We start from the raw sequence: 13,680 nt of genomic DNA on the forward strand, positions 1-13,680 counted from the left end.
CTGCTTATATTTTTTTGGTTAGATTGGTGGTGGCTTTCAAAAGTCGCAGCTGGACTGACATCTGACAGTATATCATCTTTTACTGTTGGTATGAAACAATTATGTTGATTTCTTGTATAGAAAATGCAAAAACAATATGCTATAAGACTTTTAAAGTACATACTGTATACAATTGGTATGTAGTCTGGAATAGGGACACAACTATATTTGAGAGTTGCATGTAATGTTTAGTGTTTCTGTATGCTAATAGTCAATTTATTTGTATAGCCCAATACCACAAATTTGCCTCAGGGGGCTTTACAGTCTGTACAGCAATACAACATCCTCTGTTCTTAGACCCTCGATTCAAATAAGGAAAAACTCTAATGCTAATGTTAGCATTATGCCTATTAACCTCACAGTATAGCCAAGGTCTTCAGGTACTTAGAAGTTGATTAGTTTTTAAGGTATTTTGTTATGCACTTAAATGATCTGTCTGTCTTAAAACAGTCAGGTGCCCATATGAACGCTGACAGAAGTTTTCCGCGCTGTAATTAGACAGTGTTTCCCTGTTGAGCTGCGGTGGAAGTATAGTAACAAAAAGAGGGACTTCAGCACTAAAAAGACCATAACATTGAAAGATGTCTACTTGATTTGACTCATATGGACGCTGAAGCTTCATATTAGCTTCAGATAAACTTTTTAACACATTGTTGTATAGAAGGAGGACTGTGGATTTTGTCCCCCATCACTTACATTATAAGTGACCATTATGAAGGGATCTTCTAATGGTCAGTATGAACAGGAGTATGAACAGCAAAACTTCTGTACTCAGTTTGGTAACGCCATCAGTGGGTGAAAGGAAAATACCAGGACCTGACCATTTATACAGGCTTAATACTTTATGACTAAAAAAATATATTTTTCATCAACAAACTAAGACAGAGCCAACAAATATATTTTGCTTAATCAAGTTTATACAGTACCAAACGAAGAAGGCTGAATAGAAACAAGAGTTACAAAGTAGTGATATTAACAGAAATGTAGAGCTGAAATGAGTAAAACATTCAATACAAACCAGCAATAACCATTAGTGCACAAAAATGTACTTTTGAAGAAGATATCATTTACTTGTTAGTGTTTAATGATGATTCACTACAAATCTCAAGTGAAATGAGGTGTGAATAATGAATGTTGAATAGGAGGTCCACATGGTCAGTCAGTGCTCACAGCAGGTTCAAAGACAGTCTTACAGATACTCTTCACAGATCTATGGAAAAATTAGAAAAAATTAATAAAGATGTGATCAACTGACAGTTATCGTACTGTTCTGAAGGTTTCAATAAAAAAAAAGATCCATTTCACACATTTTAATTCATTGTTATGGAGATTCAATGGGATTTTATCACAATGCATATTCTTATGCTCTAATATATTTCCTGTTAAACAATAAGTCCGGGTGGGATGTACAGTGATGATCAGTCAAAAGTGTAAATATGATTTCTGTAGTTGGAATTTTTACCCCTAAAAAGTGAAACATAATGTTACCGCATGTAATTCATGTTAGATGGGTATTATTTGAGATCCTTGTAAATGTACACACCAGTAAAAAAAAAAAAGAAAAAACAGTGTTAAAATTTTAATTAAGTGGGTACAGAAATGGTCCCAAAACAAACATTTGTCAAGTTTCCAATTCTCCACTTAAGATGCAGAAACATTATATAACTTCAATGTACTCACACTCAAGGTTCCTTAACTTCACCAGTCTGTCAGGTTCAGGAATTGGCTGGCTGTGTGACTTTTTGCTTCACCATCTGGTTAAAAGCTTCAAGCTAAAAAATAAAGCAGGATGAGATGAAATTACTCACATAAAAGCAATTAATCACTGTTATGTTTCTAAACGCACCGTTGCCTGGCACTTTACAGATCTCTGCAAGATTTTTGTAGCAGGATCCACGTTTGCCTCAAAACACAAATGGTGATATACAATTACGGATAAATGTGTCACAGTACTTCATAAGAAAAATGTTCATAAATCCCCATCAGCAAATATTACAAAATCCTTTCAAAATATTCCTGGATCCACAAATAAATAAAACTACTTTTTACATGGCTCATGGCCAGACTTTCCAGTAAATTAAATTTAAACCTGCAGTGCAGAACCTTTACATATAAATGAACGTCTGTTACATTCAAGCCCTTGCCAAATGAGTTCACAAAATGCTGATTAAGCCTATCACCACCAGATAAATCTCTCTGTATTTCACAGTATATAGTTTTTAAAACTCATGTCGGGCGTGACATTCCCTCTTCTAGACTTTCCAAATGTTATCGGACTGAATGGAACTCTGATACTGAAATGAGTCATTTTGTGGGGGTTGTGTGATGTTCAAACAATTTATACACCGTTTTACAGCTGCAACAGTAGGTTACAGCCAGTATGTACTGGCCATCAGGCATACTGGAACAAATCTCAGTGGGTCTTCAAAAAATAAGTTTTTAGGCCAGTGGGCCATCAAAACATATCTGTTTTTACCAGCCCTCTCTGTGTGCCTGTCATTAGAATGCGCATGAGAGCTGCTGTATGCCTGTCAGGTCATATTCAGACCAAATCAAGTGTACAACGCACCGCTGTGGGGTTGTGTGGAGGTGTGTGGGCATGTTTGTGCTTTAGAATGTAACCGCTGTGAAACAATCAGAAAATAACGTTATATTGATATGATTCACCAGCTTTCTCCCTCCCACCACTGCCTCTCTTCATTCACTCTCTAGCTCGCTCAACCACAGCTGCTCTCTCTCTCGCTCGCTGGTGCTCTCAGCTCTCTCTCTCTCTTTTACTCTCGTCTTGTTTAAAATGATTTGGGAAGCCGACAGAAAAGTCTAATTTTACTTTTAAGTATATTAAATGGAGAGGAATGTCCTCCCCTCATCCTAGTCAGGTCACTGTACTCAGGCAATCACAGCCCTTTACTCTCACTGCCAGAGGGGGGAGACAAAAGTCTCATGCTCCAACTTTAAATCTGTCTTTGAGATATCCTGTTAACAAACGTACAAAACCTCCTTAGTGAGGCTATGAGCAGTAAAATGAGATAGATTAGGAGACTCCAACCTTTTTTCTCAGATTTGCCTTTATTTCCTCCTCTGTTGGTTGCGGTTTTTCCTCCTCTGACTTCTCAGCTTCTGAGTCCTCTTTCTTTCTCTGTGGAGTCTCCACCCTCTTCACAGAATCTTCACTCGGTTTTGCTGCCAGTTTTTCCAGTCTTTTTTTCTCTCTTTTCCTTGCCCTCCATTTTCTTCTTTTTCTGGACCTCTGGAACAACCAGTGAGAAATTTGTAGCTATCAAACAAACAAATCTCTCTACAGTACAAATTCTATTATATTCATACTCAACAGCACTTTCCGTCTAAATGAATTCTTTCTTTCCTTTCGAATTTTATTTGCATAAAATGAGGGTTTTTTTAAAAGAATATAGTGTGAGGAAGATAGCCAATAACCTTTCAGTAATATTACCAAATCAAAAAAATGCTCGAGCTGGATTTTGTTTTGGTGTCAGGGTGGTGCAAAGGTCACATTTGTAGTTCCACAGGAGGTTCAGCTGGAACTGATGAGCACCTCATCAAACATGTAACGTCGGAGCTGCAGAAATCATGTGGAGACCACAATAACTACATTTTCCTGCCACCAGTAGATGTTATTGAGGATGTTTATAAAAGGAAAGGAAGACCGTTTCTAGTGTAAACCTTCCCATTGTCACCGTCTATCACCAAGTAAATCTAAAAATGCAAACATGATTATTTTGGGTATATTATGAACATACAATGTGGCCTGAAAATATAAGACACTTCCATCCTATGTTGTGGTGATACTAAACACCTACACTGAAGTCATCAAAGGTGGTAACGCAAACCAAATGACAGTTAACAGGACAGAAACAAAACCTCCTTAGTGACACTATAAGCAGAAAATGCGATGGATTAAGAGACTCCATCAAACTTTACCGTCTTTGTTGGTCGCTGTTTTTCCTCCTCTGACTGCTCGGCTTCTGAGTCCTCTTTCTTACCCTGTGGATCCTCCACCCTCTTCACAGAGTCTTCACTCTGTTTTGCTGCCAGTTTTTGCAGTTTATTTTTCTTTATCTGTTCTTTTTTATTTGCCAACCATTTTTCGTACTTTGCCCTCTTCTTGGTTTGCGTCTTTGTCTGTTTTATACTGATGACCTGGAGGCATCGAAGGCCAGAGGATGATCCAATCTGGCCTTCACTCTTAGACAGGTCTGGATTCACGAGTAAGTTTATGTCTTCAAAAGGATGGTAATGAGTTTCGTACTTCCCTTTCCTCTTACGGCCCTTTGTGAGTTGCTTTAGACAGCTCTGATTGTTTGACTGCTTAGTACTGATGACCTGGAGGCAGCGGAGGCCAGAAGATGATCCAATCTGGCCTTCACTCTTAGACAGGTCTGGATTCCCCAGTAAGTTTATGTCTTCAAAAGGACGGTAATGAGGGTAAACCATGTTAGGTGCCATTACAGGGCCAGGGAAGTGATGGTAGGTGTTCTGTGGATAAGGATGCCCGCTGGGATGAAGGGGAGAAGGAATGGCATCCTGAGAATATGTCCAGTAAGAATTTGTGGCACCACTGTAAGAGCCATTGTGGTAGACAGTGTGCTGAGAGTACTGAGCCAAACTGTAATCTGGAAATGCAGAGAAAGCAGGAGGTTGGTGGGAGGGATAAATTTGGGTTTGTGGATATGGATGTTGAAAAGAAGAAGTTTCTTTGAAATGTTTACTGTCTTTGTCCATGTGCCTCTGTGCTTCTTTGCTGTCCTGGCTGCCATCTTGACACGTAACTACATCTCTGTGTCTGTCTCTCGAGCGGCTGCGTTCAGACACTCTGCCTCGTTCTCGGCTATGGCTGAGGTCCCTACTGTGGGAGCGTTGATGGCGAGAGGGGCTGGGACTAAAGCATCTAGAGGTTGACCTTGAGGAGGAAGAGGAGGAGGAGGAGGAGGAGGAAGAAGAGGAGGACTTGCTGTAATGTCTGTGGGAGCCCCTTGGCTGACTCTCCTGCTCCTCTCTGCTGTCAGCCTTCTGTCTGCCTTCATGCTTCTTACCGTACAGCCTCTCCTGAGTCCGGTCTGCTAGTTTGCTCATCTCTTCCACTTCCAGGCTCAACCCAAGAGTTTTAAGAATGTTCTGGAGTTGTTCATGCTGCTCATCTGCCTTTGGTTTTACATTTTCTTCTTTCGTGTTCTTCTTCACTGCTGGGGGAGACTTTGATTGACTACTCGAGCCAAAAAAGCGGTCTCCTCTATCTTTCTTCTCCTCATCAGGCAGTGAGTGGCTCTCATTGTGGGGTTGTTCTCCACTCGGCGGGTCAGTCCTCTGCTCTCCACTGTTAGTCCGAATGCAGCCGGGCAGCGGGGCTCCCCTGTTGGATTGCTGGCTCTCGCTCCTAAAGGGAAGATGTGACTTGCTCTCCACAACAGGACTCTGAATGTTCTGGAGTTCCTCACCTAAAGGAAGGCCCTCACTGTCATCGTTGACAATCTTACTGAGCAAGTCGATGTCCACTCCTTTGTTGAGCACACTGAGGAAGCGCTGAAAGCCCTCGTTGACGCTGCTCTCCTCCTGGGCTGGTGAAGTAACACTTTGGCTGGGAGGAAGCGGTGTGACATCAGGGACCTGGCAGAGGTCAGATATACAGAAATGTCATTTATTGTTAAAAGATTAGCAACCTGACCAGACACCAGGGTTACACCATCATTCTTTTCAGGCTTGTCCGTATTTTAATTATATTTTTCAGGTAGGTTATGATTTGTGTCATTATGATGTACCAGCCTGAGTTGAAAATGTACCATATCCTGACCAGAGGGCAGACACAACATTACATTCAACTTGTCTAATACATGTAAGACACAGGGTTAGTGCTATGAACAGATACAGATGTAGTGCTAAGCTGTTGTCATAAACACTCAGATCCAGAACTCACTACATCCTGTGTGTTAACTGAACTGCTGATGCAAAAAGTGTTGTTGAATTACATCAATTTGCAGTTCTTTATCTGACCAATTTCCCTGCGTGTTGTGCTCCATTTTATTTCCTAATTTTTACTCACAAACCAATCCTGATCCTCTAAACTAGTATTACAAAGCTTTTCCATTGTTTTGTTTTACTCCATTTCCTAGTTAGTTCCTATTGGAGATGCAACGATCCTCTTTTTTTGATTTCGATACCTGAATTTGGATATCTGCCGATACCAATACCCAAGCTCTTTTTTCATGAATATCGTTATTACTGTATTATTATCATTATTATTGTTTCTGTTGGTATTATGTGTAAGGTTACATGAGGCTGTGGTAAACCACACAGCACTTATTAAAAGAGCAAAAAATTAAAAAAAGCTAAATTTGCCACGGGTGTGGAGTTACTTTAAAGAAAAATCCAATCATTTCTACTGTGTGCTGACCCAAAACAACATGCAGACAGAAACTGAGGTTAAAAACAAATTAATTTATTATAAGCTATAAGTTAAGAACAGATTTAAAAGACAGGTTAAAAGTTTCTTAGACGAAAATAAATTCCTAATTTTTACTCATAAACCAAACCTGACCCTGTGGACTTCTGGTGGCACGAGATACAGCATGACAGCATAAGAGCTCAGGTATCGGCCAAATAAAACCCCTAAATTCCAGTACTTTAGTTCTCTAAATCAGATTCAAACTGAAAGGAAAATAAACAGGATTAAATAGGATTAAGGAGTGTCATAGAGAGGGAAACTGAAAAAGAAGAGCTACCATTAGCAATGTCTGCTCAGGGGAAAATAGTGACTCTGAAGACAAAGGGGGCTCAACAGCTACACTCTGCTCTATTTATAAAGTGGTGAGTGAATTCATGGCTAAAGGGATGAGCAATTTGAAGTCAGATATGAAAAAAGAACTATAAAAAATTTCCAGCTAGCTTTCGACATGATATAAGAGCACAGCTCGATGACCTGACTACCGAAATCAACCAGAAAATACAAGACGCCACTGGCCAAATCAAAGAAACCACCCAACACCTGGGGAAGTGGAGAGAAGCATAGCAGGAACAGAAAAGTGGGATATCGGAGTTAAAGACACTTTAACTACTCAACAACCAACAAGCACTGCAGGACAAACTGTCAGACCTGGAGGCTCACTCCGGGAACAACATTTGTAAATAAGGAGTCCCAGAAAATGCTGAAGGCATCTCCACGTATCTGTTCGTCGAGGACTTAAGACAGAACAGGAAGACTCTCCCAGTCTATATTAGATTAAAGGTCCCCAAACTGTCAGCTGGTATATCACCGCTTTCAATTGCGGTTTGGTTCTTGCAGTTTACAACTAAGGAGAAAGTCATGAACACTGCCTGGAAGAAGAAAATTTACGTGCAAGACAAGAGAGTGTATTTTAACCATGACTATGCTGAGGAGGTGCAACAGAAGAGAAAGGAGTACCACTCTGATCAAGAAAGTGCTTAAGGAAAACAAAATCCACTTCCAAACTCTGCTAACCAAGATGCATGTACACCTTAACTCTGGTACCACCAACTACAACAACGCCTTCAAAGCAACGGAGGATTTGGCCAAACAAGGCTTTTTGGTGGGTCCCATCTAGGTGAGTAAGACCGTCGGCAGTCGTACAGTAGAAACTTTAGGGATTTCAGAGGATGAACCGAGACAACATGGCAGAGGAGGTCTGACTGTTATTTATTCCCCTTGGTGCCTTGAAAGAGGTCTAACTGTAAGTTGTGCTGCTAAATGACTTCACTTTGTGAAGTTGAGGCCAGGGATATTTTATTAACACTTTTCCTAATATGAAAGAGAGTATGAACTGACAATGGACATTATAAGGTTAAAACAACCTCCATGAAACTCTTTGTTGTAACTATGGGCCGATACAAACAATGCAGACTATGTGCCATAACATCCTTTCGGGGTCTGTAAGTACCCTCCTGCTTTTTGTTTATCTTTTGAATTTGTTAACGAGGGGCCCCACTTTGTGGCCAATCCCCCTAACTATCGTTAGAGGAGACAATGATTTCTCTTGGGTGGAAGTCCTGATTGAAACTAACAATTGTATAGTAGTTACTGGTGTCTACTTGCTTTTCTCTATCTAAGCTGTTATTTCAAGAGCCTTAGATGTTACAGGTACAGGAAGGTTGTCTGGGAAAGAGAAATGCCTTTTCAGTATTATAGTATTTTATCCCTAAATGTAAACAGGCTAAACAATCCCATCAAAAGGAGCAAAATGGTTGGCTAGATTGAAAAGGGAGAAAATTAATATAGCATTCCGGCAAGAAACTCTACTGATCTATCTTGTGCTGAACATGGGAAGCTTAAAAAACTGGGTTTCCGTAACACTTTTTTTTTTCCTCACATAAATCAGGAAAGAAAAGGGGAGTTGCAACATTTATACTGTACCAAATTCAGTCAGTTTCAAAATAATCTCTGAAATAAAGGACAAAGATAGCAGATATGTTCTGGTCAAGGGCAAACTTGAACATAAGGAAGTCACTTTTTAAACATATATGCCCCCCTCCTAGGAAGCAATAAAGCCTTTTTTTTAAAGAAGATATTTGATTTAATAGCATCTGAAACATACAGCACTCTTATATGTGCAGGTGATCTAGATATACTACTGAACCCTGCATCATACACAACCAACAAAATAAGGAAAAAGAGGTCTTAATATACTGCAAGGCCTAACTGATGTAAGGCAAGACTTAGATTTCACTTGTCGTAACATCCATTCAAGAGTTGACTACTTCCTCATGCTCAGTAATGACCAGCACAGAATCAGGGACTGTAGAATAGGTCAGAGGGACCTCTCGGCACTATATTTAAAACTGACCTCTATTAAACAAGAAATAGATAAAATCCACAATGAAGAAGTTGAGAAGAAAATGAGATTTGTGAAACAGAGGTACTATGACGCTGGTCCAAAAGCGGCAAAACTGTTAGCCTGGATACTCTGCATGCAACAAGCAGTGTTGGAGCCGTTTTCTGAGGATATTTTGGCCATAGTTGATTGGCTGAGACTGATAGTAGCCAATGATATAGTGTACGTGCAGTGCAGCAAGAGGTTGATTGAACTAGGTGCGACACATGAAAGAGACGCTGCAGAGAAACAGGCTTTCAACTGCACACTTCTAAGTTGTTGATTATCTTTTATTACCGTTTGGTGTTTTGATACTTTGAATTAATATGAATGATTTTCTTTAACCTACGTTAGGCCACTTTGATTTGTATTTGACGTAAGGCCACCATAGATACACATTTACATAACATATTCAAACATCCATTCAACTCATCTGTACAATCAGAGACCTACAAGCAAAATCATCTCACGGTAAGAAGATAAAATGTGTTTGTTGGAAGTCTTGTATGGCGTCTGACTGGCTTTATTTGAAAGCAACATAGAAAGCCAGAACAAGCAGAAATCTCAATTTATAAAGTTAGAAACAAATAAAACAACCAACTAGAAGGAATAAAGAAATCATTCGAAACATATTACAAATCATTATACACCTTACCAGAGAAAGCTAGTGAACAAAAATTGTACAGTTCTTAAATTCATTAGAGCCCTGCTCTCTTGGCAAAGAGCACAAAGACAAACTCACCTCTGAAATCTCAAATGAGGAAATAGGTAAAGCAATTTCAGCCCTTAAGGCAGGTAAATCACCAGGTACTGATGGATATCCACCAGAATGGTACAAGTCGATGAGGGAATCATTGCTCCCACGACTTAAAACCTGTTTCAATCACACCATGATGGGAGCCCCCAACATCAAACTCAAACTGGGTTTATAAGAAACAGGCTAACCCATGATAATATATTAATCCATGTTATTGATTACATTGACAAAGGAAAAAACAGTGCAATCCTTCTTTTGACTCTGTTGGCAGGGAATTCCTATACCAAGTTATGGGTAGATTTGGGTTCAGTAAAGGATTTATACAATGCATAAAGACACTATTAATTAACATATTCATATATCATATTTGGTTCTTTATAACACCAAAGCAGAAATTCAAATTAACTGGGACTCAGCACCCTTGCTAGGATCCTGTGCCTTAACTCAGATGTGTCATTTCTCTCTCTGTATATTGGGAGTTACTCCTGAAGACTTATGAAAAGGTGATGTCTACCTTCTGAAGATTTTCTAGGTTGCATGTAAAAAAGCTGTCACCAAATGCTGGCTTCAGAGAAATCCCCCTACCGAGGACCTTTTTACAGGAATTGTCAATTATATACATTCCATGGAAAAGATGACTTAGACCCTTCAACGACAGAGAGACAAGGGGGGAAAATACTAGAGGAAATGGGAGTGTTACTCACAGGCAATGGATACTGATTAAAGTTTTTTTCTCTCTCTGTCTTACATTAGGCATCAATTCTGAAATCCCTGTGTAATGAACTTTACCCGTCTCTGATGTTTGTTGATACCAAGCAAGAGCTAATGTTCTCTGTTCCATATGCTTGTATAATAAACTTAAAATGTTGTTTAAAATTTTAAAAAATTAAAAAGAAAAAAAAGAGAAAAAAAACTGACCCTGTAATCTAGTATCACAAAGCTTTTCCTTAGTTTTTCTCCCCTCCATTTTGTAGTTAGTTCCTATTAAGACATTTTCTGGGCAACTTTCCTTTTAAAGGACAATACAATATATTTGCAATATGGTTATACTGGCCAAGGTATCGGCCCACCAATTAATCTGTCCAGTATCACACAAAACCTCAACAATGGAGTTACTGAAGCATATTTTTTTATGTAGTGGGTAATTTTGAAAACAGCTAACATTGCAATGATTAACAAAGTATTTTCTCAAAATGTAAAATAAATATATATATATATATCATTGTTTTATCATGTCTGTCAATCATTGTCCTATCATTTTTCTTGAGTTTTACTAGGTTAATAAAAATGGAATTTTCAAACTAATGTATGCTTTCAGGTATCTGTGACAGATCTTGATATTTAGCATGTATGTCAATGTCTATTTGTGTTTTAACTTGGAACAAGGTGAAATCGTGTTTATCTAAATGGGTGTTTCCAAATAAATTTCATGCCAAGTTTGTCCAAAGACATGCAAGTGTGTATGGTTGTCTTTGTATTAACCCTGTAACAACCTTCCAAGGGTGCACCCTGTTTCTCATCAAAAAATAGATAGATGGATATATTTGATCACTGGTCCAATTTTAGTTTCAACCAACTTAAATGCAAAACACTTATTTGATGTGTCATTTTGTGTATTTTTCTTTATTGATATAGAAAACACAAAGTTTTACTTACATGATTATAAAATATAATGTGACAGTGATGGCAATTTTCTACAAAGTGTAATAAAACTAATGTAGTTCCAAAATATAGATTTTTAATCATGATGTTACTCAGTTAAAAAAAAAAATGTAACTTGTGCTGTACTACACAACAAACCTTTGTATAGCAGCCAAGAAGTGATTTCAAGTTGTAGTGGGTGTTTATTAAACAAATGTATTACAAACCTTGTTGTTTGTCGGCGATACACAGGGGTCACTACACCTCTGCCTCATCAGTGCTTTCACTCTGAGCTTCAGGGGATGATCTTCCAGCAGCACACCACCTTCCCTCACGCTGGATGAGTTTATGCCCTCTTGTGCTGACTGGACCGGTGCAGCAAAAGAGGAAGCAATACAGTATACAGTGTATTGTCGGGAAAACAACTGGCTTCTGCAAGCTGAAAAGCATGTAGTACATTTTGCGTACACTTTAAACATCTTCTATTGGTACAAATATAACAGACTATTTTCTCAAAGTAAGCCAACGGTCTGTACCAACCGACTGATTATCTGATCACTCAGTCTACTACTCACCTTTGTCAGAAAGCTGAGAGAGTGTCGTTGCTGCAAAATTACATTCACTCTGTCTCTAAGCATGGCACTTTTGCAAGTAGCTGACTGTTCATTGTAGGAAAAACCAGGTGACATTGTCTTCTTCACAATTGGTTCAACTGTTTTCAGAGCAATGGCAACTTTCTTGCGCATTATTTTCTCCTCCAGCTCTCTAAGCTCTTTCCTCTTTCTTGCCAGCTCTGGATCCTCCTCATCCATCTCCAGTGATTCTCCATCCGGGTCCTCAACTTCTGACTCCTTATTGTAAAAGTTATGGGAGGGAGGACTGAGTTTCTTCCTTCCCACATTCACTCCCATGCTGCTATGTGCTTCGTCAACTGTGTGTCTCGAGTACTGGCAGTAAGTGTTCCTAGAGGCTCTTTCAGTGCTTTTATTAACACCACTCTGGTGATTTGAGTCCAGACTTCTCGGCAGTCTTTGGAGAGCATCTTCCCAATCAAGTGGATTCATCCTGTAGCCAGCCTCTCTTACAGTTTAGGAAGTCTGTTACAGGCTCTGTGAAGTAGAAACAGTGTGGAGACATGCTTGAGGGTTAATAGGGTTAATAGGCACAGACCTGTGGTAGGAACAATGTTCTTTACTGACAATATGAAATTACCTCCGTAATTAACAGAACATTATGTCTAATGCCTCTTGGACCCAACCAAACCTTAGCTACTTTCAACACGAGTTTTTCATGAACAGACATGAACTTCAGCTTAAATCTTGACTGAGGAAAACCAAAGACTAGAGACTACGACACATCTGACTAACTCAACCTCAACGAAATTGTAACATGGTATAATATTAGTAATTTGTCAAACTGTGGACCTTATGGACATCAACACTGATAAAAGTGACCAAACGTTAAATCCTATTTCACATAAGTTAGCTAAATGAACATTAGCTTGATAGCTGCCGAGACTGTTTACCTATTACAGCTGGTCAAACGACTCCTTCCTCTGACGCATTGCGGGAAGAAATATATTTTTAGGATATTATCAGTCTGACTTCTTGGCTAATCAAATAACAAAATCGAGCTTCAATAAGCTTCAGCAGCAGGTGAGGACCACCGTTAATGATAAAAACATAGCTTGAGCTGCAGAACACAGAGAGCAGACCGCTGTTAGTGCCCCCTGCTGGACGGAGTAAGTTACTGCTTCTTTTTCTTTGTATGCTCAGTAGTGATTTTAAACTTTAAATTAATGATTTTTCCTTTCCCCGACCATAAGCACTTTTATCACTCATATACTTTAAGAGCCCTCTTTGCAAATTTATCTGCTTGTTCATTACCATTACCACCCATATGAGCAGTGACCCAACAGAACTGCATTTCTATACTCATCTTTTGCAGTCTTAAAAGCATAATGCGAATTTATATCATGAGATCTACTCTGACTGTTTGCCTTGATGACAAACCTCTGAGAGCTGCTGCTGAATCTGAGCAAATGGCTGTACATGCTCTATCCACTGAAGGCCAAAAACGATTGCAATGATTTCTGCTGCAAATATTGACATATATATATGACCCCTTTCCTCATCTTTTTAATCAAACCCAAAACGCTACAGGGTTTCTTTTGTCTAAGATGTAATGGCAACTCACCAGTTTCTACTAACAGCATTTACTGGAGTTTTTCTTATAGCCCCTAAACATAGTCTTAATGCTCAACCCTGAACCCTGTCTCAAATTGTTTTACTTGCTTTTCCATATACTATACATGCATAATCAATAGTGGATCTTATTAGTATATATTTAACAGTAATAGTGTATCTGCTCCCCAGTCATATTGATCACATACATTCCTCATGGGCT

General features: G+C 39.1%; 1 protein-coding gene across 2 annotated transcripts; it reads right to left on the minus strand.

Moving 5' to 3' along the window:
- Positions 1-934: 934 nt before the first annotated feature.
- Positions 935-13,149, minus strand: LOC137179548 (zinc finger protein 318-like). 2 transcript variants are annotated; one of them, XM_067584310.1, is made up of 7 exons: positions 12,800-13,149; positions 11,850-12,383; positions 11,502-11,639; positions 3,979-5,661; positions 3,089-3,289; positions 1,720-1,811; positions 935-1,249 (listed from the first exon to the last, which is right to left on the minus strand). In XM_067584310.1, exons 2-6 carry the CDS (start codon positions 12,336-12,338, stop codon positions 1,755-1,757), a joined length of 2,568 nt encoding a protein of 855 aa, XP_067440411.1. In that variant the 5' UTR covers positions 12,339-12,383; positions 12,800-13,149; the 3' UTR covers positions 935-1,249; positions 1,720-1,754. The 2 variants fall into 2 exon arrangements, with proteins under 2 accessions (XP_067440411.1, XP_067440412.1); XM_067584311.1 differs by lacking the exon at positions 12,800-13,149 and having other exon boundaries at positions 11,502-11,713; positions 11,850-11,987.
- Between the last annotated feature and the right edge of the window lie 531 nt (positions 13,150-13,680).

Source organism: Thunnus thynnus, chromosome 3 (assembly GCF_963924715.1).
Source record: "Thunnus thynnus chromosome 3, fThuThy2.1, whole genome shotgun sequence".
Taxonomy (NCBI): domain Eukaryota; kingdom Metazoa; phylum Chordata; class Actinopteri; order Scombriformes; family Scombridae; genus Thunnus; species Thunnus thynnus.